This window comes from Muntiacus reevesi, chromosome 1 (genome assembly GCF_963930625.1).
Source record: "Muntiacus reevesi chromosome 1, mMunRee1.1, whole genome shotgun sequence".
Taxonomy (NCBI): Eukaryota; Metazoa; Chordata; class Mammalia; order Artiodactyla; family Cervidae; genus Muntiacus; species Muntiacus reevesi.
The window spans coordinates 56,924,928-56,946,257 of NC_089249.1; the positions used below are offsets into that span (position 1 = coordinate 56,924,928).

The 21,330-nt window shown below is 47.6% G+C and overlaps 1 protein-coding gene across 4 annotated transcripts; it reads right to left on the reverse strand.

Annotated features, from left to right (window-relative positions):
- Nucleotides 1–197: 197 nt before the first annotated feature.
- On the reverse strand, nt 198–21,050 carry POLDIP3 (DNA polymerase delta interacting protein 3). Of its 4 annotated transcripts, XM_065945007.1 has the most exons (9): nt 20,900–21,049; nt 10,648–11,038; nt 9,807–9,893; nt 8,766–8,861; nt 6,804–6,983; nt 6,123–6,200; nt 4,488–4,617; nt 3,347–3,413; nt 198–2,431 (listed from the first exon to the last, which is right to left on the reverse strand). In XM_065945007.1, the coding sequence occupies exons 1-9, from the start codon at nt 20,956–20,958 to the stop codon at nt 2,254–2,256; spliced, it is 1,266 nt and encodes a 421-aa protein (XP_065801079.1). In that variant the 5' UTR covers nt 20,959–21,049; the 3' UTR covers nt 198–2,253. The 4 variants fall into 4 exon arrangements, with proteins under 4 accessions (XP_065801079.1, XP_065801096.1, XP_065801089.1 ...); XM_065945024.1 differs by lacking the exon at nt 6,804–6,983 and having other exon boundaries at nt 20,900–21,050; XM_065945017.1 differs by lacking the exon at nt 9,807–9,893.
- Nucleotides 21,051–21,330: the final 280 nt, after the last annotated feature.

Here is a 21,330-nt window from a genome sequence, read left to right on the forward strand (position 1 = left end):
CCCAGACATTCATGCTCATATTCTCTCAACTGTGGAGACCGAAGTTCAAAGAGTCCTGTGAGGAACTGTCTGAAGGTCATAGATGGTGAGCAGCAAAACAGAGGCAAATCTCTGTTTTCTGGTGCCAAATTCCAAGAGGCCCCTTAACATAATCTTTTTTTTAAAAACATAATCTTTTAAGAAATGATAGCTCAAAGTAGGAATAACAAATGTTTATTCAGAAATGGGTAAGTAACACATAATCTCCTCCATCCCTTAATGCCTCTTCCTCTCCTTTTGGGGAAAAAAAAAAAAAAAGAGACAGACGGGGAATGTAGGGGAGTGGGAGGTGAAGAGGGACACAAGGACTGGCCTACCACCTTCTCTTCAGTTTCCCATAATGACACCTGTAGAACAGGGGGGCAAACACTCTACCCAGCAATGGACCACATGGCTACCCAGAGGACAAGGTCCAGAGGGCCAGTGGGAGGATAAAGGCATACAGGCAACGTAGTTACCTTCCCTACTGAACACAGAGTCCAAACAGTGATCTGACTGTCTCCAGACCTGAGAAGTCAGCTCCTAGTGTCTTATGGACACTCTCTGGGGTCAAGAAGGGGAAAGTGTAGGAGGAATGTCTTTTAGCTGATGAAGAGAACTTAGTTTGCACCCATTCAAAGAGGGAGAAGGGAATAAAAGCAGCCTTCTTTGAAGTACTGGAAAGTGGACCACCATCAGGCACGTTCCCTGGACTTCCCAGGCCTGGGCAACCTCAGAGCTGGAGGACTGAGCTGAGTTCAAACCCTAGGTCCTTGCTACTTGATCTAACTCTGTGGAAATGTGAGTTTCCAGGTTTTCTTCGCTAGACTGGCCCCTAGTAGGCCATGAGACACTCTGTGTCAGGCCCCCCTTACACTTTCTAGGTTTGTGCCTTTCACACTATTTACTTACAGATTCTTGCTCCCCAAGACGTGCCAGCTCTGTTAGGCTGGATCCCCTCTACAGTCCCAACTAACCAGCAAGAAACGGAGGATGAACGCCCCTGGAGTAATGCTGTCCTGGTGTATTCAGGGCTGCCCCCTTGGTTCTAGAGTTGTGCCCCCAATGCCTGGAACCACGCTGAGGGGACAACCTGTCCACTTGCCTGGAAAGGCTGCTCTGCTCTCTCAACTCCTCCCTACTGCCCCCTGCTCCTCTCCCACCTGTCAAGGCAGGAAAATGCCCCACTGGTCAGGATGGATGGGTCGCTCACAATAGTGGAGACAGTGCCCCCTGGTGGCTGCTGGGCATTTGCCACCTCTCAGCATCCCTGACTATCACATGAACCTGAGGCCAGGAAAAAAACATCTTGGAGCAAGCCATCTCCTCTTCAAACAACCCCCAAGGTCCTCAGTGTCACAGAACAGGAGGCAGACCCTTCGAAAACTCAACTAGCAGAGAGCTGGCATTTGCACCAAAACCAAGTGTGACAAGTGCTAGGCTGGGTGAGAAATGGGACTAACAAGGCAGCCCCGCCCAGCAGTGACACTCAGAAGGTCAAGAAAGCTGGGCTGGGCCACTCGGCACAACTCAGGGGAAGGGGAAATGTGAGCTCGAGAATTTACTCTGGGCCAAGTGAGACAGTAGGGTGCCCCAAACCAAGAGCTAGGGTACACTCTTCCTAGCAGAGCAGTAGCCTCACCCTGCCCTCGCCACAAGGCTCTCTCCAGAAAGCACTGGACAAGAAGCCCGTGACCTGATCCTCACCTAGGCCATCTCCACTGACCAGTAGAGTGAGTGGCAGAGCTTTTGAGCTGATGTGGTTCCTATTAGGATGGCAGGGGCTTCCATTCCCTACTTTGTTTGAAAAGTTTTAAAAAGAGAAAGGGGAGTCAAACTCTCACCCTGAAGAAAGCAGTATCCTTCAAACAGCCCCTGCCCTGCATTCTGTGGGGACACAAGAAGGCCACCCAGAGAATTTAGGGCACCATTTCCAGATTTTAAAAAGTCTATCTGGGGCTGAGTTTAGGGGGAAACACTCTGAACAACACAAGTCTACCTTGGTGATGAGGTGGAGAGAGAAGAAACGTACTACAGGAAATGCTAACATACAGAAGAGCACAAGGCAGAACACAACACAGAAGGGCGGGTGCCGTCCCGTGAGGAGGCTTCTACCCCCAGGGACCCTTCCTGCACTCGGGCGCCCCCAGCCAGCGGCCCATTGGTCACAACCTTTGTTTAGGGAAACACAGCCACCCTCCTCTGCCCCCGCATCTGGCTGTCTTGCTCCCCCGCTCAAAGTTTGATTTTGAATTCTGTGGGCTGTGTGGTCACAGAGGCCCCCGATGACTTGAAAAGCGCCTTCAGGATGGTGTCAGGATCCACTTCGGCTGGAGGGTTGGATGAGGCAACAGAATTCACTCTGCGAGGCAGCTCACTCTCCTTTTTCACTGAGGGGCTATCACTCAGCCGTCTGTAGAGACCAGAGAAGAGTTAAGATCCTCGTCGGGTCCCGCTTCAGTGGAGAAGGGTCCCACCATTAGCTGGAGATCTGTTATAAGCTAGGCACCAAACATAATGCTTTCCCTACGCTTTTACCCCATTTCTTATAGCAAACTTACCATTCTTTAAATTTGCTAAGAAAGTTAAGATGCAGCCTGCTAAGATCTGGGGTTTTAAGTTTAAGCCTCAAAGATAGCCAAACACACATCAGCATATCACACATTCTGAGAAGTCCAGTAGATTTTACTGGGTCTAGCCCAGTGGTTCCCAAATCCACTAAGGTCATAAAACCCTCATTTTTCAGAATACAACTTAATCCTGGAACACAGTTTAAGAAACTTATCTAAACCATACAATTCAATATCCAGGGTTCAAACTGCAGTCTTTATTCTCCCTGGGTCTCTGTCTCCTCCTCAAAAGGAACTTCTTTTACATATCAATCTAGACATTTTCTGCATCTCAGGCTTCAAAAAGTCCTCAGTCCTGGGCCAGGCATGTACACTGGGTGTGTAACAAAACAAGGGGGAGCACCCAGCACAGTCCCCATCAGAGTCAATCATGAGGAGGTGGGTTTTCTGCTCATCTGACGATGCACACCCAATCATGCAAACAGGGACACAACCAGCCTGCTCTCTACTTTCTAAATTGTAAGTCAGGGAATGAGGTTAAGTTAGCCCCTGTGGGGTCAATCTCCTGAAGAAATGATGTAACAACCCACTCTGTACAAATTTAAGTTTCCTAGTCGGCTGCCTGCTCTCAGAGCAGAGGAAATGGAATGGAGCTGTGATGCAGGCATTTCACCCCTCTGAACACAGAGACGGTCATGCCCAGTAAGCAAGCAGCAAAGCCCCTCATGGTCCCCAGCACCTCTGCCTCTGGAACTCACAGCAGGATGGGCTGGTCTGAGGTGATAACGTTCCCATTCATGTGGAGGTTGCACTTCATTGGTTGCCCTGAAAAACCAAAAGAGAAAAAGCTCTGCCATGAGCCCTCAGCTCCTCACATGGAAGGAAAGGGGCTGCCACTTTCATTACCAGGAGTCCAAGCACCCACCACTGGCAGCTCTGGTTTCACAGCTAGTGCTGGGGCTGTCAGGTTTCAGCAAAGCCCAGAGACTACGAGGGTTATGAGGTCCATGAAACTCTGGTAATGACAGTGTCAAGAAGCAAACTGGCAACAGACCCTGCTTCATGCAGGAGGAGATCAGAATCAAAGTAAGGAAGAAAGTACACACAGCATGAAACAACCCAAACTGATTGTGAAACAAGTAGAAAGAGGAAATGTTTATGGTACAAAATTAAGTGAAAAAAAACTCGAAAGTGTATGTTCAGATTTCTACTTTGTCCATGAAAGATTAACCTCACAAGTACCAGACTCCCACTTTGCATTTTATGTAGTAAGTATAATAACAGCACAAAAAAAGGGGAAAATGGGAATAGAGCCTTATTAGAGTAACATTTCTAAATGTCACTGTAGCTACATTAATATTAATCTGAAATAGACTCTGATAACCTACAGTACATACTATAAGTCCTTGAGCAACTGTTAAGAAAAGTGACTCAAAAAATAGTGGAAAAAATCATTAAAGGAACTAAAATGCTACACTAAAAAAATACTTATATATAAAAAAAACTTATATAATGCAAAAAAGGCCACATAAAATGTAAATGGATTAAATAATACAATCAGAAGGCAAAGGCTGTGATAACCAACAAGGATTTACTGCATAGCATAGCACAGGGAACTTCTCAGTATTTTGTAATGACCTTTAAGGGATAAGAATCTGAAAAAAAAGATATATATAACTGAATCACTGTGCTGTACATCTGAAACTAACACAGCATTGTAAATCAACCACACTTCAATTAAAAACAAAACATCACTGCTTGTTCTTAGTACACAGGAGGCCCTGGAGAGTTTAAAGCACTAGGATGTCCACCCATTCCTCCCAGAGAAGGGCTTCCCCAGAAGGCCTGCTGTGTGTGGCGAAGAGCATCGAGGTGAGGAGGCTGCTTTCTCTGACTTACCATCCAGACACCGGTTATTATACTTCTTATACGCGGTGATGGCATCGTCCTTCTTCACAAACACCACCTCTGCTACCCCAGGATGGACCAGCCGAGCTCGCTTCAGGGCTCCACAAACACAAAAAAGCTCCTATGAAGAGCAAGAGGGCTTGAGTCGGGGAAGAATTTCACGCGGTCGTCCTCCCTGCCTGCAATTCACATACTTCAGACAGGGCTCTGGGTTGACAGGTGGTAGCTTCACTCTGATTGAACATGCCAAGCAGCCAAGATTTCAGGAAGGCTCCATGTCAGGTAGTATTTCTGGGACATCCAGAGGCCTCAACCTGGGGCCAGATGAGGGAACGAGTTGTGCTGGGCTCATAAGCCTAGGATCCCTATGACTCCAAGTCAACCCCAAAGTCCTCCTGCCTCAGTGCCCACTTCCTCAACAAGGATAATGGAATATGGAATTTCTGTCAAGACTGCTGTGTCATGAAAATGGATGGACATGTAGGCTCCACTGGATGTCCACATGGATGGACAAACAGTGGCTAACATATCACCCGGGAATCAGTCAGAAACACAAATTCCGCAGTTCAATGCAGGGTGACCAATCATCCTGGTTGGCTAGATTGAGGGGTTTCAACTGAAACTATTTTCAAGGCAGTGCTCTGTACACGTGTCGTCATCATCCTTTACTCCAATCCCTCATTTCTCAGATGAAGAGACTGAAGTCAGAGAGGGAACACAGTATGGATACAGACTGCAAAGGCTAACTAACAACCATACCATTTCTTCACCTGCAACTGCCTTCACAAGGTTGTAATGAGGACAAAGAGAAGATTTGTGAAAAGGTCGTTGAAATGATTTCCAACGATAAAAGGGAAAATGGTACATATCAAAACCAAGACATAAAACTGAATACTAAGTGTGATCCTAATTTTATTATTGTCTTTAAAGATCTACTTTAGGCCATGCTGTGCAGCATGTGGGATCTTAGTTTTCCAAGCAGGGATTGAACCCAGACCCCAGCAGTGAAAATTCCAAGTCCTAACCACTGGCCACCAGGGAATTCCCCTGGCTCTAGTTTACAGGCTATGAGGAAAAGGGGTTAACGTATCTGGCCTGTCTGCTCTCCCTTGGAAGGCCTGCTTCCAAGGTTGACCCTTAGCTCGCGTCTGGGATCTTGGATTCTGGGAGGGCTCTCATCACTGTAACCGGTAAGAGTGGCACCCTGCGCCTAAACTGTGCCAACAATGTGGTTCATGCCAAACACCTGATTTCCTTCTGTGTCTGGAATTTTGGTACGTGGCAGAGGGTGCATATGTGATTAGTCCCTGAGAAAAGCTCTGGGGACTGAGTCTCTAATGAGCTTCCCTGGTTTTACACATGTCTTTACAACTGGTTGCTGGGGGACTAAGTACATTCTGTGTGACTCCCCTAGGAGAGAGTCTGCTTTCCTCTAGCTTTTCGTCCACAAGTTGTCTCCCTCTGCTGATTTTGCTTTGCATTCTGTAATGCATCTCAGCCCTGACACAACTCTATGCTAAGTCCTGTGAGTCCTCTTAGACAATCAGCTAACCTGGGGGTGGTCTTGGGGACCCTTGGAACAGAAGTGGCTTGAGATCTGAAATTCTGGCAGGCCACAGTACTCACAACAATGTCCTCCTCGGTGACTCGAGGGTGCAGATTATTCACGGTCATCTTGGTGCCTTCCAAAGGGCTGAGGACAGGCTGCCACAGATAGAAGAACGTTACCAGAAGTTACCAGACAACAGAACGTTACCAGAGAACTGCTGTGCTCGAACGTCAGAACTCACTTCAGCAAATGACCAGGAAGGCCCAGAGGAAACCTCTATGGAGGGTTTCCTATCACAGCTGGGCCCCTCTATTCATGTCCCCGTCATCTTATGCTACAGAATGGAACCTCTCATGTTTCCCAAATATTCCAGGTCCTTTCAGGCCTGAACCTCTGCACAGAATGCCACTCATGTTTCAAGACCCATCTGGCTCAGATGGCACCTTCTCCTTAAAGCCTTCCTCTACTTCCCCAGCAGAATGAGATGTTCCTTCATCAGTGCTCTGGCAGCCCTCTTCTGTCCCACAGACACAGTGCTCTGTCTACAGCTCTCTTCTCCCTACTTGCTTGCCTGTGGGCTCTCTGAGGGCGGGGGCTACTGGATCTTGGTTTGTTCATTTGTAAAACACGGGTGGCAACACCTACCTCACCGAGGCACAGAGGTCCTCCCGTTGAGGACCCAACGGGATACACGCTGCCCACCCAGCTCAGGCTAACTCTAGACTAGTGTGAACACTTCTCCTTCGCCTTCACCTCACCTCTGCAGGCGGCAGCTCTTTGGGGGGCTCCTCCTTGTTCACTAATGTCCGGGACATGTTGGTCAAGGCTTTTGTCCGAACAGAGGAGGAGAAAGCAGGAGCAGTGTACGCATCATTCTGAACCACTTTGGTGAGAGGAAGGGCCTTGGACATGGAGAGCTTGGAACTGCTCACCCCGGCCTAAACAAAGAGGCAGATAGGAATCTGAGAAGCCAGGGACCCAGATACCCTAGGGGACTGACGATCCCCAATCTCAAGGCCTCCTACCTCCCCAGTTCCATTACTGATCTAAAGCCAGAAAGGTACCAGCTGCCAGGGAAGGGACAGGAGGAGAGAAAAGCAGACTGTACACGTGCTCACAGAAGCCACGTTCCAATGTCAGGAGCCCTTGGCAAGGAGCATCCAGGCAGTTCCCGAACAGGAGCCACAGCTCAGCCATACCATTTAGAATTGGTTTTACAGTCTGGAAGTTAGTCAGAGTCCAAAAGCTTGGAGTCAAGTTCATTCCCAGATAGTCTTCTATCACCACGGGCTGGATGGGACTAGGAAGTCACTCTTAAGAAGGACCAGACCCCCGCTTTTTGGTCCCTGTTCTGGTCATAAAGAGGAACCACAAGTAGCTCACCTTTGCAACTCCCAGGTGGTCAGGTGCATGCTAGCAGAGTCAGCACGTGCAAACCAGCAGAAACCATTCCCTCCCTCCCTCCCCTGCTACCCTTAACTGGGCAAGTGACCCCTTAGAAATATAAACCAGTTTTAATGTGTCTGGAGAAAAAAGATGCATGAGGCAGAAGTGGTTAGTGGTCTGGTTGACTGAGGACAGTGTCTACCAGCCACTGATTCATGGAGAAAGGATGAATGCAGCAGCCAGAGAGACAGATGATGGAAAAGGGTTAATTCACCAACCCAGGTGACTTCAGTGTGGACCCCACACTTCTCAAGCTGTTTTCTGAGTCTCAAGAGCCAGCAGAGTGCAGTGGTTAAAACGTGGCCTGGGAGCCAGATTGCTGAGGCTTAAATCCTAGATCCACTACTTACAAACTGAGCAGATTTATTTAACCTCTCCGTGTCTAACTCCTAGTCCATACAATAGGGGTAGTAACAGTACCCATCTCACAGGGTGGGGAGAAAGGGAACTCTTAAATAAGTTAATATAAACAGATTTTTCCAATTAGGGTTAGCCACTGACTGAGTTAGCTGACAGCCCGCCTGGTAACATACACAAGCACTCTAATGACTAGAAAGGCTCAGCCCCTTTGTAACAAACTGGCATCATTCAGCTTCATATTTCAAAGTTAAGAGCTTCAAGGGTAACCAGGAAATTGGTCCACATATTCAGTGCAGTGACTAAAACTGAGTCTTTGGGTGCCTGAAGACCAAACAAAGGCACTTAGCTTGGTTACCCACTCGCCTCCTATGTGTGATTTGGTCGCATGCACTGAGCCGAGCAATGCAGAGTTCCCTGATATACTGCTTTCTTTCCTTCTCTGCATGGCAGAACATCCATCAAACTTTCCCTCCACGCAGGAGGCACCTGGTAGAGCTTTCAGGAAAGGTTCAGTTTATTCTTGCTAACACACCAACCAAGGGAATCCAGATTCAAGAATGAGGCCAGAGCTGATGACCACAGAAGAAAGGGAACCAGCAGAATGTCCTGCCCTAAAGGAAATAAAATGTGATTCTGTCCTGTGGGATCACTCACATTTCCCCTGAAGTCTCCAAACACAGCAATTGGGAACTAGAGCCTGCACTTCACTGTCTTGTCGGGTCTTGAACAAGTCTGCAGACATGCTAAGCCTCAGTATTTATAAAAACCAGGGGTTGGATTAGTTCCGGTTCTGATAATCTTAGGACCCAAATGAGGAAATATTTCTGAATTGAAAGATCCTACTCTCCACCACATCTCCCATGTACCTGATCAGACATATAGAGAGTGTATAATAAGAATGTAAGATAACATACCATGTGGTGGAGAAAGCTGCCTGAGGCTGCAAATTTCATCTGTTTAGTGGGAATGGGAGCTACAACATCGTCGTCATCATCCAGGTCATATAAATTCTGAAAATAAAGAAATACATGCTAATGTAGCATGCAGGCTCTCAGCAGACCTTTGGAGTAAGGACAGCAGGGAGATGAGAGCTGGAATTAAGCGAGGTGGAGGGAGAAGTGGGTACACATGGAGTGCCTGGGCAAGCTGGCCTGGGCGACTGTAGCTCAGTTCTGGCAGGCTCCCTGCCCACGAGAGCTGAATGCAAATGCTGTGAAATTTCAGGTACATCAGAAGTACCTTTCTACAAGTGGGCAATATCTATTACGGATCCCTAAAATGCCTGTTTATATCCTTTGGTTAGCAAGTCTGTGCTGGGCAATCTGGTCTATAGAAATAAACTGAAACTGTAGAAAGAGCTTTATCCTCCAAGATGTTCAGAGAAGGATATCTAACAGTGAAAATTACAGGAAAATGGTTGAAATTAACTAAATGTCTATTCAATGGATCAAGCAGTTATTAAAATGTTTACAGTAAATGTGAATCACAGAAAAATGTTTGAGTTATAAAGTGAAAATAGAACAATATCAAACTGGATAATAACATAATCACAACTACAGCTATGCATTAAATAAATAATAATCTCTCTCACATATACACACACACAAAGAAGAAAAACACAGGAAGAATTCAGGGCAGAATTTCAACAGGGGCTCGCTATGGAGAGCCACAGCATAAGAACTACCCCCATCCCCCCCAATCTTTCTGTTTTGCTAATTTTCTATAGTAAGCACACACTACTTTTACTTTAAAGAAATAAAAAAATTTTCAATTTGCCTCTCTGCTTCCATGCATTTAAGAAATTTCTTCTTAAAACTCATAAACTGAAAAACGTGTCAACCTCCAACTCTTCAAATTGGAACCCTGGGCCAGGCCTCAGTTAATCCACTTGGAAGACCACATCGAAACACACACTTGTGTGCAGTCTCTCTCTCTCTCACACACACACACTCCACCTGTTTGGCCTGGTGGTTATTGACGACATTGATCCTCATTCCAGCAGGATGAGCATGAATTGGTGCCATGGCCTTCTGCTGTGGAACCTAGAAACACCCAGTGGTCACAATTCATCCCACTTGGCCTACATGCGTTCTCTACAAGTAGGGGATAAATGAACTTCAAATATGGTGGGCATTCAGTTTTGGTCTGTGGTAAAAGGCCCCAGAGAGTGCTTCATCCGCAAAGCAGGAAAGCGACAGGAGACTCATCATCCCAGAGATCATGTAACGATGCTCCTGCAGGGCTCAATGAACCTGGCTTAATCAATGTTCACTGCGCCAGCAGTTCCTATGACCAAAGTTGCTGCGAAGATTAAACGATACTGTTTCCACTCCCTTTGGGGCAATGGCTCTGCAGGTGGCCAGGACCCTGCACTAAGAGCCAGGTCTGACCGGGCTTCCATCCTGTTGCTTCCACTGACCAGCTGTATAGCTGCACACAATGATTCACATCTTTGAGACTGAGATTCTTCTTTTATAAACTGTGGTAATAACTGGGGTTGCATGAGGAATAAATATTCAGTGCCTGCACATAGCACTAGCTCAACAAATATCTGTCCTCTTCTCTCTTCCCTCTACCATTATTTCACCTGGAAAGTCACTTAATTTCTCTGGACAAATCCCCACCACCACCCCGCCCATTTTCTTTTACACGAAAACTGAGATGATATCTTGCCTCCACATATGGTTACTCTTCAAACAGTTGGGGGGACTGTCATTTTGCTTAAACACACCTGGTCTCTGCCTGATTCCAGTTGTTACTGGTTTCGAGGAGTTTCTGGCAGGAGTCTCAACCTACCTGGATGGTTTTAGTGAGTTTCAGAGCAGGGGTCACTGTTCCGATGGGTGGGCTCATGAAGGCAGCAGGGGAATTCCGCTTCAAGCTGATTTTCTCACGGGCATCAGCGACCTGGTGGGGCTTCTGGGGCACTGTGCTCTGTTGCTTGCGCGAGTTCAGCATCTCTCTGGCATCCTGCACTTTCCCTTTGATCCGGAACCGAGCATCTTTCTGCAAAAGCTTTTCCCTGGCATCCTTGACTCCCAGCTTGAGGCGGGCATCTGAGAGACCAATTTTCTGCCGGGCATCAAACCTCTGCTGGAAGGTGGCTGTGCGTGCTGGCTGGCTAAGAAGGCTCTGTTGGATCCCAACACGAGATCGGACACCTCCCACTCCTGGTCTGGCATTGAGCCTGCAAATAAAAACTGCAATATTAAGAAGATCTGGATATCAACAGTAGCCTGTGGTAGTAGTAGAGTTGTGGTAATACTGGGAACAAAGGAGATCCTGGAGAAACCAGAAAGCTGCTTCCTCTTAGAGGAAACAATTAAGTCTATACAGAGACTTCCTTCATAGTTTTATGCCTTTTAAGTCTGCATGGTAAACAAAGTAAGGGAGGAGGGCCTGGTGGTTTCTATCATTAGGCAAGACTGCTTTACACCCCAGACCAGGTGTTTTGAGACAGTATCATGGACAATAACCTCTAGACAATACCAAATAAAAAAAGCATATTTCCCAGATATCGTAACCCCACACGGTCAAAGAGTAACTTCAGTTTCTAAAATTCTTTCATATCCTTGCTCTCCATCAGCCCTCTCAACACCCTGCGAAGCGAGCAGTATTGTGCCCATTTTACAGTGGAAGACACAGGCCCAGAGAGGTTCAATGATCAACAAAGGGTACCCAGCTGGCCTACGACAGTCTCGTGCCTCCAGGGCAGGTAGACACCCCCAATGGGCTGCGGCCAAGAAAGTCAACACATGGGTCTGTCTCGGAGTCTGACGTCTAATAAAGACATAAAGACTCGGAAGAAAAGAAAAATAATCACTCTGTCTGAACTGTTTCTATTCATAACATTGTGACTTCAAATGTGTAGGTTTTTTCCTCATGCCAACCAATTCTCCAACTCTCAAGACACGAAATGGGTGTCTGACAGCCTGATTCTGACACTGCCGACCAGAGCTAGCACAGACTCCACGGGTTAAAGGCTCAGTCCCACAAGACCGCCCTCACTTCAGATAACAATTTCAAGTCCTAGGCTTCCTATTCATTTGACAACAGGTTATAAAATGGAGGGTTCACAGGACCTTCCCCCCAAGTTAGATAATTTGCTAGGGTAGCTCATAGGACTCCGGAAAACACTTTATTTATTATTGTTACCAATTTATTACAAACAATACAACTCAAGCAAATAGAAGAGATGTATAAGGCATGGTATGGAGAAAGGGTATGGTAACACCACCCTCCCGGTACATGGATGTGTTTTTGTTCACCAACCCAAAATTTCTTCAAACTCAACTGTATAAGGGTTTCTATGGAGTCCATTACCTAGCATAATTGATCAGAACACTGGCCACAGATGATAATCGCTTAATCTCTAGATCCTCTTTTCTCCCTGGAGGTCCAGGGCAGAGAGTGGCGGTTGCAAGTGGAGTTGCAAGTTCCAACAAGCTAAGCAGGTCTCCATCTTTCTGGAGGCCAGCCTGTCCTGAAGCGATCAAGGGGCCCACTGAGAGCTGCCTCATTAGAACAAAAGATACTCCTAACAACCTTACCACTCAGGAAATTCCAAGGGTTTTAGAAACTGTATGCCAGGGACAAAGACCAAATATATATTTTTATTACACTCTGAAACAACAAAAACATCAAGTTCAGAAACTTAAAACTGAAAAGGAACAAAACTCCATTACACAAGCCCCATTCTCCTCTGGGGCTCCTTGCTGGCTCTTCAGTGACGTGAGAGGAAACAGAAGAGCCCTTCAAATCCAACCCTTAAAGCCCTCCCTGGGGTCTGTGGGCTTCTGCTTCGCCCCACCTGCCCACTCCACCACAAAGCCTCCAGCCACATAGACACTTCCTCCCGTGGCAGGTGCCCTGCCTGGTGACAGACTCCCATGGCAGCATCCGTGGTTTTTTTGGGAAACCGCTGATCCTTCCAGGACAGCCCTCCTTTGTACCTATTATCATGATCGTTTGTGTTGTTCTTTTCTCTCCCCACCCTGGAATGGGAGGGAAGGGGCAGATGGGGATCGCTCCTATTTCAGAGCCCTGTGCTTTGTTAAGTGTTGCTAAGACCTGGCTCAGCATCAGAAATGTCTAAAGAGCTTCTTAAAATACAACTCTCTTAAAAAAAAAAAAAAAAAAGCAAGAAAGAAACAAAAAGATACAGCTCTCCAAACCCCACTCCAGAGCTACTGAGTCCAAAATTTGTGTAAAGGCCTGAGCATATGCATTTTTCACTCCACAGGTGATCCTGGAGTATAGCAGTGCTGAGAATCTCTAACCTGGAGTTTTAATGTAAAACTGCTGAATAAACAAGCTCCTACGTCATGTCCCACATCATAGCCCACACCTCCCAGGAGGCATTCTTCATCATCGGCAAGCCTTTGGGTTCTCTTACTGCCTCATTCTTCCTCAGCTGGAAGCTGGAATGAGACTGTTTCTCAGCTCTTCTGCTGACAGCAGGAGCACACCCAAAGGTGAGTCTTCCCAGCACCAGTAAAAGAAAATCTGGACCTTCATCTTATTATCCTAAGCACAGCAGAAAAACACCTGCTGCCTCTGCTAGGCCAGAGCCAGACCTAAGTCAGTGATGCACAGTAATATTTTTCTTTGAAAATCGACAAATTTAAGATTTAAGTACTTTCCAGTGGGTTTACACAAAAAACAGGTGGGACAGTGGAAGGGGTCATTTACAGAATCGATTAGATTAGGCTGAAGGTGGGTGGGACTGCTTGTGCATCCCTGCTCTATTTTCCCATGTAGTCTCTGGGAGACTGAGGTGCTAGAAAAAGCAAGGCCCAAAGGAATGAGGTGTTTAGGGAGACCAGTAAACACAATCAGGGAGAGGGAAACAGCTGTGTGCAGCAGGAGCATCTATTCGTCCCTGAACTGGGCTACCCTAGGCTTTGTAGCCGGTGAAGCCACAGGAAATAGTGAGGCTGTGCTCTGTGGTGACCACAGAAACCTGTAGCTACAGAGGGGCCCTTGGTATTTATGGAGAAACTTCGTAACAAAGCCTTGTCCCCAGGACCAACTGGCAGGTAAGGCCTCCACTAAGGTTTGCTTGTTTTTGTTTTTTAATGCTTTCAACTCCCTGTATCTGTTGATGATGCCCATCAAAGAAAAGCAACAGGCTATCGGTTCAGACCAGGGGCTACTACTGAAAGTCTACTCATAAAATGGGGGAAAAGATTTAGATCAACATTTACAGGCACATCCAGATGAAACCTGAGTTAGTGGAAAGCATTCCAGATGAAATTCCTCACTCATCAAGCACTGGAACCCTCTGAAGGCAGAGGCCTTGGGTACCAAAAGGAGCACAGTGAGGAACAGGATGCCAAACTATGGGGTGGGGTGGGGTGGAGCGGATGGGATACACAGAGCAACAAATAATCAGCATGCTCCCACTCTAGGAGAGGAAGGGCCAAGGTCTGTGGGCGGGCTTCCAGGATTTCTGGAAAGAGTAGTGTCAAAGGACATCCTAGGCAAACCAAATATGGAAAGCATCCCCAACAGCCCAGGGCTTGCAGTTTCTTTGCTCTTGGAGCCCTCAAAGCACTGGACAAAGCTTCTATCAAAGCACTTACCATGCAGCATCACAATGATTTGTTTACAAGCCTGCAACTCCCACAGGACTAAGAGCTTCTGAGGGTAGATCCTAGGTATCCTCCTCCACCTCAATACTGCCCCACGGGAATGACAAAGGCTCTAAGAGCTCTGTCACGGACCCCACAGGGCTCCTATTTTACCTTCTCCTTTTAGGCTCGCCATCTCTGAGATTACCTGCCATCAGTTCCACCTTATAGGGGAGAAACCAAATCAAAGAGCACAGTCCTTCCAACAGCAGATTTCAAGCTTCCCTCTTTCTTACTCCAAGCCTCAGGGGAGTTAAGATGGGAGAAAGGATGGCTGCCCTGGAAGGGATTCTCCTAGAGAAGACTGCCTCTGCAAAGGCAGTCCTCCACCAGCCCTCAACAACTGGTCCAGTGCCCTAGGATCCTGGCCACCAATTGCTCTCCCAACTGAGAGAGGGCACCCACAGAGCCATGGCACAGGGGCCCCTCTGGCCCTTACCCCAAAAGTGAACCCACAAGGATCCTGCTGAACTGCAGGAGCTTCAGGAAAGGCCTTCTAGAAGAGAAAGCAGCTAGTCTCTGACTGAGTGGACATTACAAAGGGAACCAAGCTACATAAACACGGACAATGAAGGCATCACTGATGACCAGGTCCACCACACAGGAGGGGTCAGACGCATCCACATCCAAATGTCAGCAGGTCCTGAATGAAAATTTCCTGTCTTCATATGTCTTCTCCCATCACCAGGGTACCCTTACCAAAGGCTCCTGATATTTATAACTATAGGAAGTGAGCTGATCTTATCATATAATACACCATAATCGTCAGTTCAGTTCAGTTGCTCAGTCATGTCCCACTCTTTGCAACCCCATGGACTGCAGCACACCAGGCCTCCCTGTTCACCACCAGCTCCTGGAGCTTGCTCAAACCCATGTCCACCGAGTTGGTGATGCCATCCAACCATCTCATCCTCTGTTGTCTTCTTCTCCTCCTGCCTTCAATCTTTCCCAGCATCAGGGTCGTTTCCAATGAGTCAGTTCTTCACATCAGGTGGCCAAATGATCTTACCATAGGGTAAAACTGGGCAAATCTAGACACCATGGCATAAATTATGCTTTCAAAAAATCTAGTTACCCAATTTCACTATTTAATCAATTAAGCATTACTGCCAAAAAAAGAAACAAAGGAAAAGAGAAGCCTATTGAAAGCAACTATTTTGAATAATTAAAGGAACAATGAGATTCTTGAAAACAAAATTCACATCCCTGGACAAAAAATGAGGAGAGGGGCAGATTCAAAACTTTTCTGGTTCATTCCAATTGGGTCTGAACAGTACGCCTCCGAAGTAGGAGGAGCAAGGAAGATTAGGTTTCTGCAACCTTAATTTATTCATATTCCTCAACAATTTCCCTTCTCTGATAAGCTGTAATGGCTGTTTGAAATGTTAGTAACGAGAATTCACAGGAGTTTATGCTTGATAAGCAATGTCTACCATGGGCACATGAGGGGCAACTGGCTACCACGGTTTATGAAAAGATTTTACAATGAAGGCACTCTCAACTAATCATTTTGAGCACTTAACTGCAGATTTATAAACTGTGACATACCTCTTTTAACCCTCACAACTCTGAGAATTAGATTATTATCCACATTTTATAGATGGGGAAACTGAGATTCAAGTAGAGTAACTTATTTCAAATCATAGAGCTATGTGATTGGAACTTCACTATACCTAATTAAGGGTTTCTCTGGTGGCTCAGTCAGTAAAGAATCTGCCTACAATGCAGGAGATGCTAATTGGATCCCTGGGTCCCCTGGAAAAGGAAATGGCAACCCACTCCAGTATTCTTGCCTGGGAAATCCAATGGACAGAGGAGCCTGGTGGGCTACAGTCCATGGGGTCCCAAGAGTCGGACACAACTTAGCGACAAAACCACAACCACCACCACACCTAGTTAAAATAGCAATAAATCAAGCATGGGTCAAAAACAAAGAACAAGACTAGAAAAGTTAAGGAAGTGTGAATACTGTCTTCAAACTAAGAAAAAAATGATGACTCCAGTTACATCCAGGAACACAGTGCACCCTCTAGTGACCAGAGGGTGAACACACACACTAAGGATGGTGGACTCACCAGAGACACACCATACTGCTTGTCTGGCAAGAATAACCACCATGATGGTCCATGCTGGTATTTTTATCTACTTGAACAGCACAAAAGGTAAACTTTCAGGAGGGAGGTGATACAGTTGTGGATGTAGAAGCCTAAGTAAGCTACTTTCCCTCAATTACATATATTTGGTTCCCTGGTTACATCACTTCTTTCAACTCCTTTCATGAGCAGCTTTAGGGCGTTTCAGTGTTCAGGATTTTTCTAATCACTGCTCCTCTCCCTGCATGAGAAGACAGCTATTCATCCCAGCAGGCAGCTTATATGGCAGGCATTAGTCATCAGGAATTTTTCAAGTAAACACTCCTGCTAGGAGCAGGTATCTAATAAAACAGAGACAATTCTGTTCCCCTCCTGGCTTCAATTAACTGATAAGCACTCCCTAAAAAAAGTGCAACCCCCCAGTGGAACCCCCAGTCTGTCTCCCACTGACTGCAGCCTCCCTTCCCACTGCAGACTATCTGATGTTCCTGAACACATTCTGGGTTTTTGGCCTCAGTAAATGTTTGGGAGGGGGAGAGAGGAAGGTTTTGAGCAAGTCTCTTTACTGCCCTGCCTCATGATACCTGTAACAGTGCAACTGTGCACTGCTTCCAGGCGCTCACCAGGTCCTAGGAAGAGTGGTGTGGGCAAGAGAGCAGACACTTACTGGAGCCTGAGCCCTCTCCCCCAGAAACCCCCTTCACTGGAACCTGGCAGACACATGACCAGGGAAGGTCTGTCCGGGGCTAGGAATGCCTCACCCTCTTGGATCTGCCTGTGGAGGGCACAGTGGCCCCTGGCTCTGGACAGATGTACAGTCCAAAGGATTTGGAGGGACCCTGAATTGTTCAAAGTGGGTTTTAACCCATGGGGTCTCTAGAATGTGTGTGTTGAGGTCATCTTAGAAAACAGAGTTTAGTTCTAACAATTACTGAGGGTCAATTCTGAACGATGTGCTTTAGAAACACAAGAAAAAACAAGGCAGGATCCCCTTACCTTTGTGCAGATGTTTCATTTTAAATTACAATTCTTCCCTTCCAAGCTAATGTAACAACTCATTTCCCTCCTCTTTATTTTAGGTCTAATTTCTTTTACCTTATTTCAATAAGGAAACCAGCAGAGTACCAGGAGCAGAGCCCCGGTCTGAACTGGAAAATTCCCTAACCTCCTCTCCCCACAGCTTCAAGGATTCTCCACATATGTATACAGCTTAGAGCCACTCACCTCCAGCACACTCTAGGCCCAACTTCCCCGCTAAGACTGCCGGTCACCATCTACCTGCATGGAAGCAGTGACAGCTACCCTCCCAGGGCTGAACTAAGCAAACCAAAGAGGAGGGTGCCTTGACTAACCAATTACATCCAAAGAAAGAAACTGACAAGAGAGGCAGGCCCACACTGCAGCTGGTGCCCAGTGCTACCTGGGGAGACTCATCTATGGGTCTTGAACAACCGAAATCACTAGAGACATGCTGTGTGGGAGGAAGGACAGCACCTCACCACAGCCTGGGTGAAGCATCATAAAAGAATTCCCCACTTTCTCGAATCTCATATTAATTAAAGAACTTTCTGATGATTGACTGAGGGCCAAATAATAATGATGGTAATGACACCTTTCTTGACTTACACTGTACAATGAACACAAAACAGAATGGCTGTTCTGAAGAACAAGGACATTCCACGACTTTTGAGAAGGGGGTTATTTACACTTGCAGAGGTTCAGTCCTTTGCTATTTCCTTTAAGAAGAGGAAAGAAGTTTTCTGAGATGGTCACAGGCTCTTCCTAAATTATTATGCACAAAGTTCTCTCTGCGACATCCCTACACTACACCAAGGTGCCAGTAAGGAGATTTCTTCTAAGAAGCAAGTAGAACAGCATTTATTTACTGTAGGAAATGCCATTTGTTCAGACCTTTCACAGTTCTTGACGAGAACCCTTACCTCCTCACCCCCTATCTAGTTTTTCTCTGTTGGCTGTGCAAGCAAAATGGAGTTTCCAGTAGGTTTAATCCAAACCCAGCATGTGGTCCAGTTTCTTTCACAGTGTCTCTTGGCCTGCATGTCCCCCAATTCAATCTTTACATAATAGCAATGCAATATTCTCACACTGAAGACTGGATATTACTTCTTTCCCTAAAAGCCTTCATTAACAATAATGATGAGAGCTAACATCTACTGGGCACTTAGTATCCATTAGATGCTTTCTGAAGTACTTCAGACACATTAATTCACTTAGTCCTGACAATACCCAGTAAACATTATCCATGTTTTACAGATAAGAAAAGAGAAGCATGGCAAGGTTAAGCAACTTTCATGTGGCAAGTGGGATTGAAACTTGGCAGTCTGACTCTAGGACCCCAATGCCTACTTATTATGTCCCCTAGAGGAGGGATTTGGGCTTCTACTCCTTTAAAGCCATCTGCTGAAAACTTACTAACACAAACTTTAAAACATACACTCTTACATTCTCATATTTAATCTTCTCAACCACCTACCTGGAACCATTATTACAAATGAGGAAACTGCCTAAATCAGAGGTCATCAGGCCAAAGAAGCACAGAACCCCACAGGGGCCCACCAAGGGACCAGGTCTGCCTGGCTGCAGAGTCTCCGCTCTTGTCATGGATCCACACATCCTCCCTTCCCTGCAGTCCCATCCAAGGCCTAACACAAGACACTGCACACATCAACACCAACTGCAGGTACAGACTGCCTGCAGTCAGAAACTATGGGGAGAGTCTGCAGGAAGCCCAGGTCCTGGGAAGCTGGCTTCCTCAGCAACTGTCCAGCAAACCTGTGAAACTTGGATGGGCTTAGAAGTGACCAGAGGACCCACTACCAATTACATGCCAGTTACTAGAGGGAAGACCTAAAAGAGGGCTTCCCAGGTGGCGTAAAAAAAATCTGCTGGCCAATGCAGGGCACACAAGAGATGCGAGTTCGATCCCTGGGTGGGGAAGAACCCCTGGAGAAGGAAGTGGCAACACACTCCAATATTCTTGCCTGGAAAATCCCATGGACCAGAGGAGCCTGGAAGGCTATAGTCTATGGGGTCGCCAAGAATTGCATACGACTGAGCACACAACACAACCACAACAAGGAGAGAGAAAATTAATGATGTGTGCCTATTATGAACCAGAAACCTCGTGAAGGGCTGGCTGGGGAATGAGGCGGGGGCGGGAGCAGTTGTGGTGGATCTGTGTGTGCAGGTTGAGGGTGGGCGATACCTTACACAATGAAAAGAAACCATTTTCCAGCCACGGGCACACAGGCGGTATTAATAAACATCTGCCGGGTGAACGACTGTCTGAGAAAACATCCTTCTTTACAGCCTGGCTTCTCCACAAGGACATCTGAACTAATCTAACGCGTGCTAGAAAACCACTGGCCCAGGTTTCCCATCTCTTTCACACAAATGAACTGGAGCCCCTATTGAGTCTGGAAATGACTACCATTATTTTGAGGGTCCAGAGGAAGTTTGGGTCACAGAACTGCAAACCAGCTCCGCGACTGTTCACCCCGACACTGAACAGGGTTCTCTGAGAGTCATCAAGAAACAGCCGGCCTCCCGCCCCGTCCCGCCAGTTTGTCTTGCCCAAGCCTGAGGCCAACTCTCAGAGCGCACTCGGCCCCGCTCTGAGCTCTCCGCGGCCGCGGGCAAATTCCACCTCAAGCCCCTCATTTGGAAAACATTAATAGCTGGCTGACAGGACTGCGAGCCGGCGGCAAAGCGACCCCCGAGAACCTGAAATGCCTCACACAATGCCGCGAGTGTGAACAGCGGGGAGCCGGGCGAAGAATTGGAAAATTTTAAAGGTCTGGCTTTGAGTCGCGGTTTCGGTAGGAACAGACCCGGAGTGTCTGAGCAAGTCACTTCTCCGAGAAACTCCAGTCGTCCTAACTCGAAGGCCGCGCTAAGACCTTGGCGCCGCGCCCGTCTACTCAGAGGAGGAGGGGGGTGGGCCGGGGAGACCCTCCGGACCCCAGGCAGGCCGCGGGGCAACATGTCCCGTCCGCGGCCGCAGCTCCGCCCTCGGCGGGCCGCCCCTCGAGCCGCTCGCACAAGCCCAGCAGTCCTACCCCTTCATCAGCGGCGGCCCCACCAGCCTCCTCCGGCCAGCAGGAGCGACTGCGCCTGCAGCCAGGAGGGGAGTAGGGCGACCTGGCCCGCGGCGGCGACGGCGGCCGGGCCAATGAGGAGCGCGGCTGAGGTAGGGGGCGGGCGCAGACCGGCCCTCCGCGTAGCTCCCGGGGCGCTCCCTCCTCCGCCCCAAGCCCCGCTAAGACCAGGACCCCGAAACCCGAAGGGAAAAAGGCCACTCACCGCCCCTTCGCTGCAGCTCCTCGCTTTCGGATGAGCTCGTCCAGAGAGATGTCGGCCATCTTGCACCGCCGAGCGAGCCGAGAGCAGCTTAGGTTCCCCCAGCCTTCGAGCCCGCCCCTTCGGCCGCTGTGGAGCGACTAGCGGCTTCCGGCGTTCGGCAGATGAACTCTCGCGACAGTTCAGACTAGGAAAGGAACCGGAAGGGGCGGGGCTCTCCCCGTGAACCTTTGCGAACCGGTTGCTCATCTGCATATTGTGGCCCTACCGTTCCCCCTCTCTCACAACAAAAAAATAGTAAAATGAAAAGCGACACAAAACAATGAAATGAATAAGGCAACCTTCACCGAACAAAGTGCGACCTTTAACGTTCCACTTTTATACTCACCGTATCGCTAATGAGAATGGGATTCATTACCTAGGAAGTAAGACAG

Excerpts from the sequence above, each read along its gene's own strand:
- POLDIP3 (XM_065945007.1), bottom strand. The coding sequence starts at position 20,958 with ATGGCCGACATCTCTCTGGACGAGCTCATCCGAAAGCGAGGAGCTGCA. Across the intron at positions 8,862-9,806 it reads ATAACCACCAGGCCAAACAG|AATTTATATGACCTGGATGA; the intron begins GTGGAGTGTGTG and ends CTTTATTTTCAG. Across the intron at positions 6,201-6,803 it reads AAGAGCTGCCGCCTGCAGAG|CCTGTCCTCAGCCCTTTGGA; the intron begins GTGAGGTGAAGG and ends TATCTGTGGCAG.